Genomic DNA, 19775 nt, shown 5'->3' on the forward strand with positions numbered 1-19775 from the left:
TCTTCCTAGACGTCCAAATGTTTGAGAATTGAGGGCAGACTGTCTCAGGGCAAATCACTCACACGGCTTCTTTACCTACTCATTTTTTTTGTTTGTTGTTTGTTTTTTAAAGTTTAATAATTTTGTCAAGAAACAAGACTGTTTTGCATGAATGCACTCTATTATGCCAGTAGCTCACCTCTGGAACTTGACACAAGTGACCACGGAAAACTACAGGGTTTGGCTACACCCAGTTCTCTGGCCTTGGGTACCTTCCCTGTCTATCTCTGAGTCACACCCCTCCTTCTCAGTCTTCATCCTTCTCAGTAGGGCTGTGATTTCCTTTCTGTGAGCTTTTGTCGTCTTCTTTCCCTAAATGCCATATCTCTTTCCCTTTTCCCTATTCACTGTGAAAAAAAAAAAATTAGTGGAATTTTCCACTGGTTATCCCAATGGTGGTGAGGGGCAAACTTAAATTTTTTCTTTGTAAAACTTCATTTGTTCACATGAGCATTTGACTCACAAATGAAACACAGCTGATAAGGAAGTGAAGGGGTACTCTGCAATGTTTGTGCATGTTCATGAATTACCTATACAGCTGCACCTTTTATTACAAATCTGTATTTATTCTCCACTCAACCAATTCTGTCTAGATGAGGGTAATGTCTACAGCAGGACACCAGAAGGTACAGGAGAAGCTGGTTCTGCTTAGAATGGACTAGAACCAATCTAAGAAATCATGGGTATCAATTAAGGGCAGGTGGATACATAGATGAACTGAACTCTAATTTTACCAAATGAGAGACCAAAGAACTAAAAATTAATTTTTTGGGGTATTGGTTTAAAGTTTAAAGCACAAGCCTGAACAAAGGCCAGCCAGGTTGAGACATGTCCAGCCACCTGGGGAGAGGGAGTGGAACCAGCTTTACTGCATTCTTTTCCTGCCCACTAGAGATACAGTTGCTAGGAAACTGGCCCAGATGGCTAGGCCAGAACTATTTATGAACTTGGCACCTAAAGTAAACCAATCATTTCAAAAGTCAATTTCCCTTACTCAATCATGTAAGACCAAGGCTTGTAACTCCTTGCTTGCTGTTTTTCTCTTTAAAAACCTTGTTCCCTTAGACGGCCCCACCACACTCCTCCTCTTCACCAAGCTCGGGCTTGAGCCTGTATTAAATAAACCTCATGTATTTGCAGTGGAGTTGATTCCTGGTGGTCTTTGGGTGTCTCACAAACTGGGCATAACACAAGCACCCAGTAACCTAGTGGAAGTACAGAATCCACCTAAGAGAGAGGCTTTGTGGTGGTTTGAATGCGAATGGCCCACATAGACTTATATGTTTCAATGCTTGGCTTCCCAGTTAGTGGAACTATTTGGGAAGGGTTAGGAGGTGTGGCCTTATTGGAGAAGGTGTGTCCCTGCGGTTGAGGTTCCAAAAGCCTAGGCCAGGCCCAGTCTTTATGTCTATGTGTCTGTCCCTCTCTCAGCCTATAACTTGCAGGTAAGATGCGAGCTCAGAGTAACTTCTCCAGCACCCATACCTGCCCACTGCCATGCTCCCAGCCATGCTGATCATGGACTCATTGAAACTATAAGCCCCAATTAAATGCTTTATTTGTACGTTGCTTAGGTCACAGCAATAGAACAGTAATTAACACAGGCTGCCAGGATTCAGGGTATGTGCAGCGACATTCCCTCTCTCAGTCTTTACTCACTGACATTGCTGGACATTCTGAGCAATCAAAAGTCCATTTGGAAAACGTTGCAGATTTCTGATTTTCAGGGATATATCTCTGTCTCTCATTTAGCATCCCATAATCTCTACTGACACAGTGGTCACACTCAGAATTGGGACCTTCTGGGACAGACAACAATCCCTGCCTTACATAAGCTCTCAAGGGCAAAAAGGAAGGTCCTGGGTTGCTCTTACCTGAAAGGACTTAATGAAAGTCCACAGCAGTGTCCGGATGCCTTCCCCCCTGCTGAGAAGCTTCACCAATCGCATCACTCGGAAAAGACGGAAAAAGGTGATGGAGATTCTATTGCTCTCTTCAGAGTTCTGAAGGATTATCATTGAGAGGTCAAACCCAGTGGGAAGTAGAACATGCAACACTTTTAGAAAAACAGCAACAGACGCAAAGGTGACAGAGGTGAGAACTGAAGATGTGTTTCTAGGGCCTTTCACCTCAAAAAGCATGATATGAAAGGAAGACACATGCTAACAACACAGGGCTCAGGAAAAAAACTGCATCCACACAGCACATGCATGTCCACGGGTTCTACTGTGTTAGAGGAGAACGCTGGGCTGCTCAAGAGAACTGGACACTGATGATGGATGCAAACCACTGCAGACACTGTTCTGAAAGGACAATCATGGAGAATACAGAACACCAGTGGAAAACTCGACATGGTCAAATAAACTCAAGGAGAAGGCCCAGCCCCTGGGACCAGCCACTGATCTTACCCCAGGTGTAGCAGTTGGGAGAGGGACATTTTCACTTTCAGTTGGCTTTAAGAGATCAAAGATTGAAATGTATTAATGAAGGGGGAAGGAACCAATGGCTCAGGAGCTAGTCCCCCCTTTTACCAGTGTGTTGTTAATGTCTTTGGTCAACACAGTGGCTCCCTCCCTGAGAAGATACCGGTGCCTTACTCTGGAACTAGACTGGAGTGGGCAAGAGCCATTGACAGGAGTGTACATACTCTATTCTGGTCTAGTTTCCTCTCAGGGATGTGATGTCTTAGGAGACTGATGCCTGCTCAAAGGTTGTGGTACATACCTAAGTGGTCTCTAAAGACACAGGTTCAGAGAAACCTCTGCTTCTCTGGCTTAGCCAAAGGAGATGACCTCCTACAGCACGCCTCCTGGCCTCTGGCCACGGGGCAAACAGTGTCTCTTCCTATGTTCCCCGTACATAAGTGTGATGTGTGCTCCATAGGATCAGTGTCTTTGCTGAAAGCCTGGAAGGCCTGGTCCATGCAAGAGATAGAGGCAGGCCTCCCTCCAGCAGCCTGCACTGCTTGACTCGACTTTCAATCTGACCCTAGTCAAGCAAGCACTCCAGTCTTGAGGACTCCAGAAGAACATCATCGGACCTGCTTGCCTGAGCCCCAGCAGCTGTCTCACCTGGGTCTGACTGTGTGTCCACGAATGGTCCTCACTTGTTTCTCACCTTGGAGGGGGGCTGAGTCCTTCTTCACTCTACTCAGTGCTCAGTAGAGCACCTTTAGGGAATTGCTTAAGGAAATACAAAGATGCTAGAGGCAAGTTTTCCCTACCAGGAAGCACCTTTAAATGACAATAGCAAGAATAGGGGAAGGACAGCCTCTTATGTCTCCTGTCTGCTCCTTCCTGTCATTTCCACGGAGGCAGTGGGTCTTCCTGGGACTGGTCAAAGGACAGGCTCCTCAGCTGATGATTCCCAACAAAGGCTTTCTGTGGCACACAGTAAAACTATACAGGGAAGATAGGTGGGCATGCTGCTAGCCACCTCCTTGACTGGGGACATGGAAAAAGAAAGGCTTGGTTCCTGAGACCAAACAAAAGCATTCTATGAACCTCAGTTGAAAAAAAAAATGGGTTGGGATACATAGGAGGATACTTGTAATTCATCAGTGACTCTGGACCCAAGAGCAGGTCCTGACCACTAGAAAAGGCTCTAGTTTATCTGGATACCCAGAACAGGAGCTCTGCTATAGGCATGTCAGAACCCAGGATTATTAACTTTAAGTTCTTTTATACCTCATGCCAGAAGTAATGACATACCTTAAAGTGATGGGTCTTTTTTTTTATTTTTTCATTAGGGAGTATGGTCTCATTACGTAGCTTGGGAAGTTGGCCTCAAACTATGACAACCCCTGTCTGTACCTCCTGGGGCTACAGGTGTGGACCACCACACTTAGCTTAGAGCATGGGGTTGTTGTTGTTTGTTTTTTTAACGTGAGGCTTTAACATTTACAGGAATTGGTTTCCCAGGACTCTCGTCCCCCACATCCTCTTCCTCAGGACTGTGGAGAGGGAGGCGTCACTCTTGGCCAGGCAGCCGGACAGCGCATAGCTGAGTGTGTGTGTTGTTGTGTGTGTACACCTCCATTTGTCTATGCTCAGAGGACTGGAGAAGGTAGAGCACAGCCCTCTGCAGCTATGTTCTACAATGCCTGGGACATATGTGGGAGGCCCAGGAAGCCGGCTCTTTACAGCCTCCTCTTCTGTTTGTCCCTCCCTGCTGCTCCATGACAGGCCATTTGTGATCCTCTTCCTCTGGGCTGAGGAAAGTTGGCTAAACTGAGTTTTAAAATGTGTATCTTTTGAACTATCTGAAGAATGACAACCATCAATCATTAAATTTAACCTTTTTTTCTTTTTTGAGACAAGGTCTCATGTAGCCCAGGCTGGCCTCCAACTCACTATGTAGCTGCCTCCACCTCTCATATACTGGGATTGCAGGTGTGGACCACAACACCTAGTCAAATTCTCTTTCTTTCCTTTTTTTTTTTTTTTTTTTTTTTTTTTTTTGAGAGGGGGAGAGGAGACAGCACTTGTCAGGAGACAAAGCAGTGAACCACACAACACAGGAACGAGAGAACAAAGCACTTCAGGCTGCATGCACATCCAGAGTGGCCTGAGACATCACCCCGGACACCACACATCATAGGGCAGGAAAGACTGCTATAGGGGAGGATGTATCTGGCAGCGGGGGAGAGGGGAGGAGGGCCATGCAGGTTGCCAAAGTATCTTCCAAACTGGAAGGCCCCAAGGATGGCTTTGCTCCACCTGCAAAGAAGGCAGCTGCTCTGATCCTGAGATACACTCTAAAGCTAACCAATGCCCATGGGCCACCCAACGGTTCTTTTCTACACATCAGGAATTTTGAAAGCCACCAAGCTATTTTGATGTGCTCTCAGAGTGAAGAATTGCAGTCCCTGGCCCATAGTCGTGCTGGACCAGGCATTCAGAAGATCTCTCTCAGCAGCAGCAGAGCGGTCACAGAGGGTGGGCCCGCTGGAAATGCCCCCGTGGGCTGCCAGGCTGAGCAGGGGCTTCTGGAGTTGATGAAGGAACAGAATTCGGCCACAAGGGTACTAAACTCCACCTCTATCGTCTTTCCAAGGGATAGAGGGGCATTGAAAAGGGGAAGGTTGAGGATTGGCAAGGGATGTAAGTGACCTGGCACAGTACTCAGCTTCTGAGATGGCCCACCAGGGGCCACCAGACAGGGGAAAGACTTGAGCCCTGAATGCCTTAATTCTTAAGAACTCTCCACTGTCATCTAAAGGGTTGGGACAGAAAGCTTTGGTAGCTCCTGCTGTTGCAAGGTCTTGCTTCTCAGCCTGGTCCCTGGCTACCATATGAACTTGAGAGCTAAACTCATTCTGACAGCAAACTGAACGAAATGGTGGAGGCCCAGTCTAAGCTGGGGACTTGACAAGGCAGTCCCAGGATCTGAGAGTGAGCTCCTATGGATGTTTTACATGTTCTTTGATGAACACAAAGCAGCCACAGTTTCTAAGCAAGCCCACCCCCTCCCGGGCAACAGCGGGATTTAAAAAGACGAAATGTCAGCAACAGCCATTCCTGGGTCAGAATATTTGTTGCTTTCATTTCAGAATTCAAGGAACAAACAGGATCAAAGGGAAAGCAAAATTAGTCTACCAGGTGTCATCCAACACTTAACAGCTTGGTGATATTACAAACAAAGGTGAAGGAGACAGGTCCAGAAAAGCTATCACACCATGAACAAACAGGGTGGGGAGCATGGAAGGGACAGCAAGATGGAAAGAGCCAAGTGAGCATGCAAACAGGACAATGCAAAGGGCCATCTTTTTTTTTTCTTTTTTTTTAATACAGAGAATATAAACAAGCTAGAGTTCTCATTTTCCTAGCCAGATCATTCATTCTGGAGAGCTGCCTTGGTGAGTCACAGAGCCAATGTGACTGACCAAGCAAGCCTGAGCTCAGGCCCCGGCCACAGGAGAGGACATGGGAGAAGAAACAGTTTAGATGAGCATGGCTGATCCTTGGCAAGTCCTGTGAAACTCAGTGGAACACCAAAGGTGGGAAACAGAGGCAAAGTGTACAGTCTCTAGAGGTGCTTTGCTTAACGACTTCACCGTATATATGATTATATATACTTGCCGCTACAATTTTCTAAAAATAAAACCAACATGAAAAAAAATCAATTAGGCAACAGAAAAGAAAGATCAACAGAGTCTAGGGAGAGAGCATAGCAGGTTAAACATCACAAAACAACATGATGATTGTGACTCAGACCAGCCAACAATGGACCAAGGATATTCATGCTCAGTTGACTCTGGACATCAGGAGACAAGGCCACTGAGGATGTGACATGCATCGCTCTCCTGGGGAACCATGTATATATGGAGAAAGGACAGAGGAACAGATATCCCTACTCTTAGGTGTCTATAACATCAAAAATTTAGAATGTTCTGTCTTTTTTTTTTTAATCTTTGGTTATTCCTAGAGACTAGCTCCAAGCCTACAAGTGGTAGATGCCCAGTTAAACTGGTGTTGAAGACAGAACAAATTAGCAAGGAGCATAACCTTTGCATCAAGGTGCACTGGACTGAGATCTCTGCAGGTAACCCAGGGTCGAGAGCTGCCAGGGCCAAGCTTAAGAAGTATTCAACTAGTCAGGGAAAGGTCACTGACTGACAGCAGGTTGGGGACCTGGGAGTATTCCCCAGTGTGAATCTTCAATGAGAACTGGGTATCATGAGAGGCCTTGCACATACACCTGGCATAAACCACTAAGTAGATACTCAAGCATAGACTTTCCCAATCCACAGAGAAGCACAACCACCCTGAGACATTGCAGGCAAGGCCAGGCCAGAGTTGAGAAGTGGGGCCAGCTCCCAGCACATGAAGCAAGTGTTGCCCCTGAGCGTATGGAGTCACACAAGCTAGCCAGCAGGTGAGCAGCACGAGAAAGCTGGGTTTAGCTGGTCAACAAGCCTTGGCTACATTCTGGTACCCAGAAACTAGGAGTTTATGACCTCTGGTTCACAGTACCTAAAGTCCATTAGGACAACAGTGTAGGTATTTTACCATCTGTCATCGGTTGTTTCTAACCCGTGGGAAGCTCCTTGACACACAGCACAGATACTTCAGAGGCCTTGCGATGACTGAGGCAGTCAGCTGTCATGCCACACGGCAGCCAAGGCAGGGTCCTGCTGTTGTCGCGGTAACGCCAGATTATGCACACACACACCTTTTACATGTCAGGAACGGCAACTTTATAGCTGACTACGCTATATGCCTTGTAGAGTTGAATTTCACAGTCTGGGCTTAAGGGGGTCAAGGAAGGTGTGTACCTAGGCCTAGTGAAATGTCATTTTACTATGTTGGCATTACATGGATCATGGTGTGGTGGGGCTCACATCAGGCTCTGGGGCCACGGTAATATCTTACAGTCCATTTTACACAGTACACGGGAAAATATTTGTGCAGAATAATAGTATCTTCATAACCCTTTGGTTTAATGAGCATTTTCACAAATATTTACATCATCTGATTCCCAGCATATATACTCACTCTGATGGACCTATGAGTGAGGAAAACTGAAGCCTGGTTCAAAACGTCAAGGCTGAAGAAGGTCTGGAACTGCCAGATGAGTGGCTGTCCAACCATCCATACTGACTAAAGTCAGCTTGGCATCGTCAGAGGGGCATCAAGGAATAGCACTGTCCCCATTCAGTACAGGTGGTCTGGGTACCAGGATGGGCCTGACAATTCTCAGCCCTGCATATGTCAGCAAGGCGGAGCAGAGCGCTGGAGTGGCAGGGGCAGCACTGGCCTAGCAACACAGAGCAGAAGCCGACACCATACTACACGACTTCCCCCAGCCTGGCGCACCACTGTGAGAGGTACACACTGACACACACTAAAACCTGCGGAAGAACTTGGTACAGGCCAACGAACTGGGCCCTTTTCCAGCTGCCTTGACCTTCACTTGAGGTAGCTGGCGTCCCTTCTCAAATTCTGATGTTTGAGTTGTCAGCTTGCTTGTGGTGGGGCTTGCTTCTCCTATTACGTAGGTGTTCCCTTATTAGAAAACTAATGTGACCAAGAGGGTACTGAGTCCTGACATACGCCAGCAACACTCTTTGGGGATCAAGGGCCAGTGTCACCAGCTGGATTCAGAGCAGACTCAAAGCTAGAAGGAGAGTGGCAGCAATTACCTCAAAACCAGGCATGGCTACAGCGGTCTCCTGTGCCAGCACAGGACCATGTGGGTTCAAGGCCACATGATTAACTCCACCCTATAGCTGGGAGAGCTGAGCTGCAAGGCAGCCTGAGGGTGCTAAAGTTATCCAGCTGGAGAGTGACGGCACCCTTAAAGATGGAGTCTGCTCTTTTCGAAAGAAGCGTTCTAGTTCCAAAGTAGCACTTTTACGCTTATGTCTTCATTTCTTTAGGGTGAGGGACGGAGATAGGGCAAGGAAAGGAAACCACACACCGACTTTCATCTTTCAAAATGAATTGGTGTCTGTAATTCTTATGTTCATGGAGATTCCCGGGTGGACCTTCTAGTCTCTTCTACGTCAGGCTTAATGAGAACACTCACGTCAAGGGACACAAAGTTTGCTACTTACATTCACTTCAGTTATAGCAATATCAACGACGCTACCAACAACAATTAGGGCATCAAAAGTGTTCCATGCATCAGTGAAATAGTGCTGTTAGGCAAGCATTCAGAAGCCACAGAGGACAGGAAGCACAACAGGAAAAAAGAAGAAAAGGACAGTGTTAACAATATGCCACTGGACTATTTAAAAAATCGCCCCAAGACAAACATGTCATAGATACATCACTTTGGATGGACTTTGACAGAGCAAATGGAAACAACCAGAGACACCCTATCTTACCTTGCCTACTAGTGCCTGGGGTCAATGGTGCCAGAGAGTCAGCCCTGCAAAGGTGATTTGTGTCTGCAGAGGCCTTGGGCTAAGGCTCTATGCTAGAAGGTTCTTTCCCACAGCCTGTAAGGAAATGTCTAGTTTCCAACCATGTGTGACTGGGATCTGTGACTTGTCCAGGTGATGCCGCATCAGGGCAGGGAGCAGAGTGTGCAGACAGGAGAGAGAGGACGCAGGCCACACAGGTGCGTACTTACGTCGGCTTCGCTGAGGGCCACGTCTATAATGCTGCCGATTACGATGAGGGAGTCAAACGTGTTCCAGGCGTCACTAAAATACCCCTGGACAGAGCAGGCAGGGGCAGATGTTTATGAGCTCTTGTGAAGGGAACATCACATGGATCATATGAGGACACATCCGAGTCCCCACAGCACCCATAGCAACCAGGGAAGGGGTCAGGAAGGCCAAAGGGAAGACAACAATACTGTCCACTGGTGGAAAGAGGCACAGAGGGGTGGTTGTGCTGTCATATATGTGATAAAGGGTGTGAGTGAGAATAAGCAGGGGCATGGGTACACGCGCACACACACATATGCATGTGCACACATGCACACATGCACACATACATACACACACACACACACACACACACACACATGTATATCCCCCCCCACACACACACAAACAGAACTAGGGTCCTGGGCAGATTGAGATAATCCTGTCCCAATACCCAGGATCTGCCCCAAACCCTCATGAGCTGATGGAAGAGTGAGGCTCCCTTACACTTTCAAGAGTCTCCAAGCACCCCTCATTTCCCTTTTCCCACTTAAAGCCACCAGAACAGCAGCCTCCCCCATCCTCACTAGGCCAGCAAAGATAACAGGCCGTGCAATGCAGCAGGATTCCCAAGAGCTCTTAGCTTAAAAGGACACATAGAGACTCATCCAAAGGTCATAGCTTATAGGGAGACAGACAGAGAGATGCACAGAGCCTTGAGGTAGAGCCCTGTGACACAAAAACTCTTCATTGTGGAGCAAAGACAAGCCAAAGTAGGTTCTGTGGGAGAAAGAGTTCTGAAGGATGAAGAGGATGCTTCAGGGCTCCCACATGGCCAACCCTTGCTTTTCTCTGTTCTTTCCCTCTTCTAGGCTAAGTGAACTCCTCTAGGTCCCTCACCATCCTCTCTGGCTCTTTCCCATCTCCCAATACCTCTGCAACCCCAATGACCTCAATCAGCTCAAATCCACTTCCTCCTTTGCCGTCAGACAAGTGTCCGATCCTTCCTAGAACTTTCCCAGATCCTTCTGACAGCCTATATACTCTATCACATTGAGTGTACCTTTGTCACACCTCCATCCAGAAGTCTACCACACCAAAGCCTTCTAAGGAGGAAGACCGCATAACATATTTTATTATCACCTCCACCAACCGTGTCAGCCACCCAAAACCTCAAATCCAGTCTGTTTGATACATGGTTATGTCTTTCTCCACAAATCTGTACTCCAGTTTTTCCTGGTTCCTAGTTTTTAGGTCCTTATGTTGTGTGTCAGTTCTAACGTACTTGGAACTTAGAAATTTAGATGTATATTCTGGGTGGTTTATGCCTTCTAGGACCTTGATGCTACACGCTTAATTGGCAGCTGTTAACTCCCAGCACCACTGGGAAGCCGCACTGGACGTGGCGGTTACATTCTGTACCCAGAATTGGAGGCTTCCAATTCCCTGGGCTCTACTGTCAAGATCTGTCTATAAGCCAACTGTATCTTGCAAAGGCAGAGCATGTTTTAAGAATAAAAATCTAGATCCAAACTCTAGAAAGAGGGACTCAGGATATGTACAGTGAGTACAATTACAGCCGAATTAAGCAAAACAGAACAGGGGGTCAAGGCCCGGGAGCCACAGATTGTTGTACTATGGAAAGGCTGGACATGCTGACCCCTAACAAATGGAGTGCAGTGTTTCCTGTTTACTACTAATGGCACTCCCACCCATCTACAGGAAGTCACTCATTCTGATTGATACTGCTGACAATGAGACTCCCAGACCCAACTTCAGTGACTTCTGATCTACTCTTGGTCTCTCCTTTACAAACATGGTATCTCTTACCCTTGCCCCTCCCCCTCTGGCTGATGCTCAAACAGTTCACGGAGCAGACAAACAGAATTGTCCTGCATCAAATCCAACAGGAATGCTTGCTTAAAAGCACAGCTCAGAACTCCTTAATTTGCTTCTCACAAACACAGGATTCTTAGCTGGATAAATAGAGGGAAGACAGGCACCACTGAGGTATGGACTTGTGATGTGCAACTTGTGGCCAGAGGCAGGATAAAGAACTGGCCCCAGGACACAAGAGAGCCTTCCGCTTCCTTCCCAAGGTAGTCTCCGGACACAGAGGGCAGCTGGGTCGCATGATGCCTCCAGCATCACAGAATACTCTTAAACCATTTATACTATTGTGAGCGAGTAACAAACAGTCCACTAGCTGGCAGCATCATTGCTGTGGAGGTCCTTCCTTCCTTCCTTCCTTCCTTCCTTCCTTCCTTCCTTCCTTCCTTCCTTCCCTCCCTCCCTCCCTTTCCTTCTTTCCTTCTCTCTCTCTCTCTCTCTCTCTCTCTCTCTCTCTCTCTCTCTCTTTCCCATAGACTCTCCTACAAGGTGGAATGTATTCCTCAATGCAATACTAAGACTACAAAACACTAATAGAGCACCCAAAGACCGAGCCTCCTTCCCTCACTTCCTGACTGGCCCCTGTTCTGCTTTGGTCATCCTGCCGGATGGTTCTGCAGCAAGATGGCCCCACGTTGTATGCACTGTGCAGCAATTTCTCTTGCAGCCCCTTTCTGTTTCCACGATGACCTGTGTTCCCACTCTGGGTCATTCCTGTCTGTGTATAAGCTATGCATGGAACCTTTTCTGGTACACTGCGGAGGACAAAAACCCTTCAAATCAGCAAGAAAGGGGCTTAACACTCTCTGGGAACTTTTTGGAAAGCTGATAGGTTAAGAAAACGTTTCACAGTTCCAAAATGGTGCCCAAATCCTTACAGTTCACAGACTAAAGGTCAACACAACCTCATCCACACCACAGGAAGTTTCCTGGTGCAAGTTGCTGGAGTAGAAGTCTTTGGCCAGGTGGCTCCAGTAGGAGTCCAGGGGAGGCAGAAATGCCAGCCCTCCTTTTCTTCCCACACACTGCTCCCCTGTTTAGCAGCCTCCCATTTCATGAAATCACTGCCTCGGCAGCATGACTCAGCTCCTCCACCCTCTCTGCATGGAAGACTCCATGGCTCCTTACACAGGGCCATCTCCACCTACCCTCACAGCTGAAGGAGTGACACACTCTGCAATAACTGAACTCTGAAGCTAGTGCCTCTCAAGTGGGAGGGGGCAGCAGACAACAATCAAATCTTTTTCTCCCTTCCTTCCTTCCTTCCTTCCTTCCTTCCTTCCTTCCTTCCTTCCTCCCTCCCTCCTTCCTTCCTTTCTTTTTTCCTTCTGTTGGTTTGTCTGTCTTCCTTCATTTCTTCAGCTCTACCTGCCTGAAAAGAACAAGTGGGTCAGCCACATGTAATGGCTTTTATTATTCAGAGATATTCCTGACTCTGACATTTCACTTATTGTGCTAGCTAGTTCTTAGGTTTTTGTTTGCTTCTTCTTGCTATAAGATTTCCCTATGAAGCCTTGGCTGTCCTAGAACTCACTCTGTAGATGGCTAGTTAGTTTTAATTGTCAATTGCACATCACCTAGACTCGTCTGAGAAAAGAATATCAGTGAGGGATTATACGGATTAGGTTGGCCTGTCTATGAGCCTGGTAGTCATTTTTTTGTTATTTCACTACTTTTCTCTTGCCTGTGTTTATTAAGGCATTTTAAATTTTTATTTATTTTTTTATTATTACAATTTATTCACTTTGTATCCCAGCTGTATCCCCCTCTCTCCTCCCCTCCCAATCCCACTCTTCCTCCCTCTTCTCCTCACATGCCGTACCCCCAGTCCACCGATAGGGGAGATCCTCCTCCCCTTCCATCTGACCCTAGCCTATCATGTCTCATCAGGACTGCCTGCATTGTCTTCCTCTGTGGCCTGGTACAGCTGCACCACCCCCCAGGAGGAAGTGATCAAAGAGCCAGCCACCGAGTTCATGTCAGAGAAAGCCCCTGCTACCCTTACTAGGGAACCCACTTGAAGGCTGAGCTGCCGTGGGCTACATCTGAGCAAGGGGTCTAGGTTATCTCTAGGCATGGTTCTTGGTTGGAGTATCAGTCTCAGAAAAGACCCCTATGCCTAGATTTTTTTTTGGTTCTGTTGCTCTCCTTGTGGAGCACCGGCCTCTCCAGGTCTTTCTATGTCCCCCTTCTTTCATAAGATTCCCTGCACTCTACCCAAAGTTTGTCTATGAGTCTCAGCATCTGCTTTAATACACTGCTGGGTAGAGTCTTTCAGAGACCCTCTGTGGTAGGCTCCTGTCCTGTTCTCTTTTTTCTCCTGTTTCTGATGTCATTCCCATTCGCTTTCTGAGTAAGGATTGAGCAACGTCCCTAGGGTCCTCCTTCTTGCTTAGCTTCTCTAGGTGTACAGATTTTAGTTTATTTATCCTATATTATATGACTAATATCCACTTATAAGTGAGTATATACCATGTGTGTCTTTCTGCTTCTGGGTCACCTCACTCAGGATGACCTTTTCTAGTTACCACCATTTGCCTGCAAATTTAAAAAGTGGGGAAGAGCCTTGAACTCATTGGCAAAGAAGACAACTTCCTGAACAGAACACCAACAGCACAGGCTCTAAGAGCAACAATCAATAAATGGGACCTCATGAAACTGAAAAGCTTCTGTAAAGCAAAGGACACTATTATCAGAACAAAATGAAGATCTTCACCAACTCTGTATCTGACAGAGGGCTAATATCCGGAATATATAAAGAACTCAAAAAGTTAAACACCAACAAATCAAGTAATCCAATTAAAAAATGGGGAACAGAGCTAAATAGAGAATTCTCAATAGAGGAGTACCAAATGGCAGAGAAACACTTAAAGAAATGCTCGACATCCTTAGTCATCAGGGAGATGCAAATCAAAATGACCCTGAGAGTTCACCTTATACCCATCAGAATGGCTAAGATAAAAAACTCAAGTGACAACACATGCTGGAGAGGATGTGGAGAAAGGGGAACCCTCCTCCACTGCTGGTGGGAATGTAAACTTGTATAACCACTTTGGAAATCAATCTGGTGCTTCCTCAGAAAATTAGGAATAGTGCTTCCTCAAGATCCAGCTATACCACTCCTAGGCATATGTCTAAAATATGCTCAAGTACACAACAAGGGCATTTGCTTATCTGTGTTCATAGAAGCTTTATTCCTAATAGCCAGAATCTGGAAACAATCCAGATGATCCTCGATGGAAGAATGGATACAGAAATTGTGGTACATTTGCACAATGGAATACTACTCAGCAATTAAAAACAGGAAGCCATTTTCTTAACTGGGTTAACTGAAGTGGGAAGGAGTACCCTGGAGGTGGTGGCACAGGATGCTGGACTGTGTAAATGGAGAAAGGTGGCCTGTTGACCTGACTGACTAGGACAGAGGGACCATCACCAGCTGCTTTGTGAGACCACTCTCAGTGGACTTGGCTAGTTAGCATCAACGAGAATGGTTGTAAAGGCCAGGGGGCACTTCAGGTAGGTCACTGTGTTTTGGTGAATCCATTCTGTTAGCAGCATACATGTGTTTCTACTAGCCTGCTTCTAGGGGGCCTCGCAACCTCTGATGTCATCACCTGCCACCCTGTTTGCACACTCTCTTACTCCCCACTGCCTCGGTTTCTTTCCTTCTCTCTGGGGTAGCCCCTTCTCTCTCCCATTGTCTCCCTGTCTCTCCCCATCACTTTCTCTTTCTGCCCTCATGCTCTCCCAGGCTGTAACTCCTCTCCTCTTCCCCCTCATATAGCCTCTTTGTATCAGACCAGTTGCGTGGCATGCAATTCCTGCAACTAGTTATCTATTATAACACATTCCCCTGACACTGACTGGCACAAAGTAATGCAAGCCTTCACAGAAACAAGAGCAAGGGTGCTGTGCTATTTTAAAGGTTCTCAGGATTATAATTTGAGGTCATATGAGGCCATAAAAATACATTGCTGAGCAAAACTACAAAGCAGGCACTAGGTTGGCGGAAATCACCCTTTCAAAAATTCTGATCTATTAGTACTGATTACAAATTAGCTTCTGTGGTATAACAGTTCACATGACCCTGAGCACTCCTCCCAGGCTTGGAGACTCACCGAGCCAAGCCGTGTGCTATAAGCCATTGACACACTGGCCTTAGAAGGTACATGCATACATGCACACTCTCATAGACTCACACACATATGCACACATGTATGCACACAAATAAATATCCTTACATGCTCACATGCTATGTGTGTGTGTGCGTGGGGGAGGGGTGTTCTCCTCAGCCTGGACAAGCTTTGAAAACCTGCAGAGCTTAATCATCAGGTACAGGAGGACATGGCACAGGGTTGCTGGGAAATGTTCCATGGGAATGTTCTGTGCACAAGAACTTTCCACGTTCTCACTCTGCAACCTTTTCCATCAGTTCAGACAAATATTGTTCAAAGAAGTATAGGCGAGGGAGAAGCAAACCAAAGTCTCCAGGGAGGTTCTGATGAATTTGGAAGAGGAGGGAATGTTTATGTATGCAGAAGTGGACAAGTCACAGTAGGCAACATCTAGCCATGCGTAAGGTGCCGACTTTGACCCCACTGCAATCTCCCCAATTAATCACTTACAAATGTCCTTTCTTTTTGGTCCACAAAGTTCCAATTAAAGATTGCCTAAGAATCACTTCAAATTAAAGAAAGGAACAGGCTGGAATTCAAATTCCATATAACTATAGAGTATATGAAACCAACCATTTCTGAAGCTGTATCATATTTGCTGGATACATCCACACAGAGTACAAACACCTAGGACCGGGCTCTGTCGTTCTTTCTTCTGAGAGGTAGGGTCTATGCTAGGAAGGAGACCCCACAAGTCAGCTCAGCTCAGCTTCTGAATCTAGGGCTTTAGCAGGAAGGAGCACCATGGCTTGAAGAGAGTGGTGATGGTATAGCCATGTCAGTAACAGTTTCCAGTATGGTACTGCATGGCAAGCACCCTTCAAACACTGGACGTAATAATTCCTCACTCTCCACAGCAGCCCATATAACTCGACTAAGAGTATCCTCATAGGACAGATGAGGACACAGGGGCACAGGGCAGTGAAGTAACTCAGTTAAGCTAGTAAGTGACTGACTGAGCGTCTGATTCGAGATGTTTCACAATCGTGCCCTTTGATGCCAAGCCACATGGCTTGTTAAACTGCAAGCTTTGGGCTTTGTGGGACTAGACTGACTCCCTGCCAAAGGTGCAATGCATGCATTCCTTCAACAGAGTGTAACATGTTCATGACTCATTTTCTTACAAACAAACAAAACTTTTCTAAATCCCACAAACAAAAGATGGTGCAGCGCTGAGAGGTACTAGAACTTCCCATAAAAGGTAAAAAGGATGCAAGACACCACCAACAAATCGAAGCTGTCTTCGTGCTAGAAATCTCAGAGTGAAATCAGGGTCAGTTCTTTCTGATGATTATCAAGCACTCCCCCGGTGCTCAGATAATGAGCTACACTTTCCTAAGACAGCATGACACGCCATTCTAGAGACAGAAAACTGGGTTTTACAATGATTGTCAGCTTACAAATTCCCAATTCTCTTCTCTCCTTTTCTAAGAATTGTTTTCATAGAATTTTGGGTCTACACACTTATTTTCCCATATGCATAACAGATATCCTAATCAGATTTTAATGTTCTCAGGTGGTAACCTCCTCCACTAGCAGGGCAGCTTAGCATAATTCAGTAACACAAGGCTAAAAGGAAACAGGACCTTCTCTGGGGTGATTCAACAACAGCCTTTGCAGAGCAGATCCAGGAACTTACCTTGGGCTTAAATGCGATGACTTTCAAAACCATCTCAACAGTGAACACCCCCGTGAAGACCATGTTTAGAATGTCCATAGCATCATTGAACATCTTTGACTGCTCATAGTGCTGTGGATGAAGACAGAAGTACCGCTGTCAAAACACCATCACCTCGCATCTCTGAATCGGGAGGTCCCCTGACACCTTCACCCTGGGGCCATTTCCCACCCTCCAGTACAGCATCTCCTCCTAACATTTCAACCCAGCACTGCAAGGTCCTATGGTGAACTTCCACAAAACATGAGGGAGGAGGGCGCCCGTGACACAGGGAGGACGATGGGATGATGGAAGAAATGATACGCCCATTCTCTCAGTTCTGAGTAAGGGGAAGTCACTCTTTCTCTATTGGGAATGATGCTCAGGCCCTTGACTAACACATTGCAGATACCACTTAACTGTCTATGGATAAAGGTAGAATTTGATGAGTGATGAATCTTAGACTACTTAGGTTTATGTCTCATTAAAGGTGATATTAGCTAGGCTTCCCACTTTCCCCTAGATCAACATACAGACATTTTCATTTCTTAAGTTTAAAAATGTGTCTGAAAATATGTGCCTGACTATAGACCTGTCCTCTACAAATAAATGAAGGCATGTGATTTGTTTAAGTTTCAAGCCTGGGCAGAACCTGGTTGTAGACCTGGGTCCTGGCTTCCTGACCCAGTGCCATGTCTATCAGACAGTAACGTCTGTCAACACTGCTCAGCAATATGACTTGGTCAAGGTCATCAAGAAATTACTGTAATTCAGATCAATATTTCAAAAACTAGAAAATCTTGCACTACCACACCAGGAGCCCCTTAAAGACAGAAATGTAACTCGGGTTTTCCTTTGCCACTGCAGCAGGTCCAGGACCAAAGTTTCAGACACGGGTGCTAGGGAGATGGCTGAAAGGTGAAGGGCACTTGTTCTCACAGGGACCTGGGTTCAGTTCCCAGTACTCACATTATGGCCCACAGTCCTCTGTAACTCCAGCTCCAGGGGATACAAATCCCTCTTCTGACTTCTGTGGGCACCAGGCACACACATGGTGCACATACATACAAGGCAGCAAAACACTCATTCAAGTAAAATTAAATAAAATATCTAAAAATAATTTCAAAGTGCCAGGCAGAATATCGTTTGCCCCGTGGCAGGCAGGGAAGATTTTCCACATCACTCATAAAGAAAGTGTTGTGTGGGTTGAGGTTCTCAAGGCCACCAGCTGGTAAGGGCAGAAGCCAGGGCAGAAGCTGAGGGCTGTATGGCACCGGAGCTTTGGTACTCAGCCACTCTTGGGTCCCACGACCCATGCTGAACACCACACAGGCTCCATAGAAGCACAACTCACAGCCCTTTCACCCAGGCAGATTCAAACATAAAAGTGACCTTATAACATTTGGGTAGAACAGATCTCTGACCACATTCTAGCCCAGGCTTATCAGAAAGCCAGACTTCTCCTCTTGGGAGACAGGGCATGCTGCCATCAGGATCTGGGGCACAGGGCTATGTGGCACACCTAGATTCGGTCCCCACAGTAATCTCCATTTTTACCTGCATCGCCAGGCAGAGCGTGTTGAGCATGATGAGGACGAACATCATGTATTCGAAAGGTGAGGAGTTCACCACGTACCAGAACTTGTACTGATATGGGTTTTTGGGGATGTATCTCCGTAAGGGGCGTGCTTTCAAGGCATATTCAACACACTGACGCTGCAATGGTAGAAAAAGGCAAACACAGTGGTTTTGAGAGCTTCCAGGGAAGGAGCACATAGTGGTCATCTGCTTAGAAGAGCTTACTCTGGCCCTCCAGAAGAGACCATGAATAACAATGACGAAGCCTCATGGAGTCTCTGATGGGATCTCGCATTTGCCTCATGGTAACTTCAGAAGTGAGCAGTGCAGCCTCTGTGCTAGCTGGGACTTACAGACAGAACTGATGCATACTTGGGTAAGGCTCTGCAGTATCTCTTAGGCAGGTGTGAGGGTTGGGAGACTTGGACCAAACCTAGTCTGGACCTTTCCTCTTTGCCAGAAGATGTTGGTGCCAGGTCTGCCTGTGTTGTCCTCAAGGGGAAGCTAGCTAAGGACAGGCTCCTTAGGCTGGAAGCTCTCTGGACACTCTAGCAGACCCACAGCAGATGCCTGTCCAGTCTTCTGGGGATGGGAGCTCACCATTCTCATGTAAGCATCTCCCTAGAATGATCAGTGATGATGGTTAGATTAAACTAAAGTTAGTTCTACACAGACCACTGTCCTTCTACGCACTCGGGGACAGAGACCAGTCCTTATTTGGAGCCAGCCCAGAGGCAGCCTCCATTTGTCTGCAAGGCTTATTTCTGCCCCTCCCCCACCCCTGCCTTCACTCTGGACACAGCAGACTGCAGACCAGTTCTCTGTGTTTGCAACTCAAGAGATCTAGGGACACCAGATTCTAGCATAATTTGGTACTTTGGGTTTTCACACATATGTAGCACTAGCCCTGCAGGTTCACCTAGCCTAGCCCTCACTTGCCTGCCCTCCTTGGGTAGGCAAGGACATGCTGACATACAGTCCTTCCACAAACCAAGTCAGCACCATCCTCACATTTCCAGAGCGGTCACAGTTGCCACTTGGGCAGGGATAGCTCATAATGCCATGGCCACTACTGCAGAAAGCCCACACTGCCAGATCATTCTCGCTCACCAAGTCACCATAAAAGCAGAGATGCCCTTTGTAGAAAACAGGGGAAAATTCTCAGAACAGACTTTCAATCTCATAAGCTAAAGGTTCAAAAGAATGTCTAAGGGGCAACTCCTTCACGCCTACATAAACTGTGTCTAAATGAGTTAAGGAACCAAGACCCCAGGGGCAGAGATGCACCTAATGTTACAGAGAAGGTACAGGCAGAACAGGGCTAGAGCACAGGTTC

At 46.7% G+C, this 19775-nt stretch overlaps 1 protein-coding gene across 14 annotated transcripts in view; it reads right to left on the reverse strand.

Moving 5' to 3' along the window:
• The window catches only part of Cacna1d (calcium voltage-gated channel subunit alpha1 D), a 301017-nt gene that overhangs the window by 37759 nt on the left and 243483 nt on the right, over positions 1 to 19775 (reverse strand). For 4 of the 14 annotated variants that reach the window (XM_060390786.1, XM_060390779.1, XM_060390787.1 and 1 more), the window contains 4 exons: positions 18419 to 18577; positions 16844 to 16954; positions 8597 to 8680; positions 1914 to 2042 (listed from right to left, as the gene is read on the reverse strand). In XM_060390786.1, the coding sequence (XP_060246769.1) occupies positions 1914 to 2042; positions 8597 to 8680; positions 16844 to 16954; positions 18419 to 18577 (483 nt within the window). Of the gene's footprint in view, positions 1 to 1913; positions 2043 to 2447; positions 2493 to 8596; positions 8681 to 9117; positions 9202 to 16843; positions 16955 to 18418; positions 18578 to 19775 lie in introns of all 14 variants that reach the window. The other 10 variants (XM_060390775.1, XM_060390774.1, XM_060390785.1 and 7 more) reach the window with 4 other exon arrangements.

The sequence above is a fragment of the Meriones unguiculatus genome, chromosome 9 (genome assembly GCF_030254825.1).
Source record: "Meriones unguiculatus strain TT.TT164.6M chromosome 9, Bangor_MerUng_6.1, whole genome shotgun sequence".
In the NCBI taxonomy this organism is placed as follows: Eukaryota; Metazoa; Chordata; class Mammalia; order Rodentia; family Muridae; genus Meriones; species Meriones unguiculatus.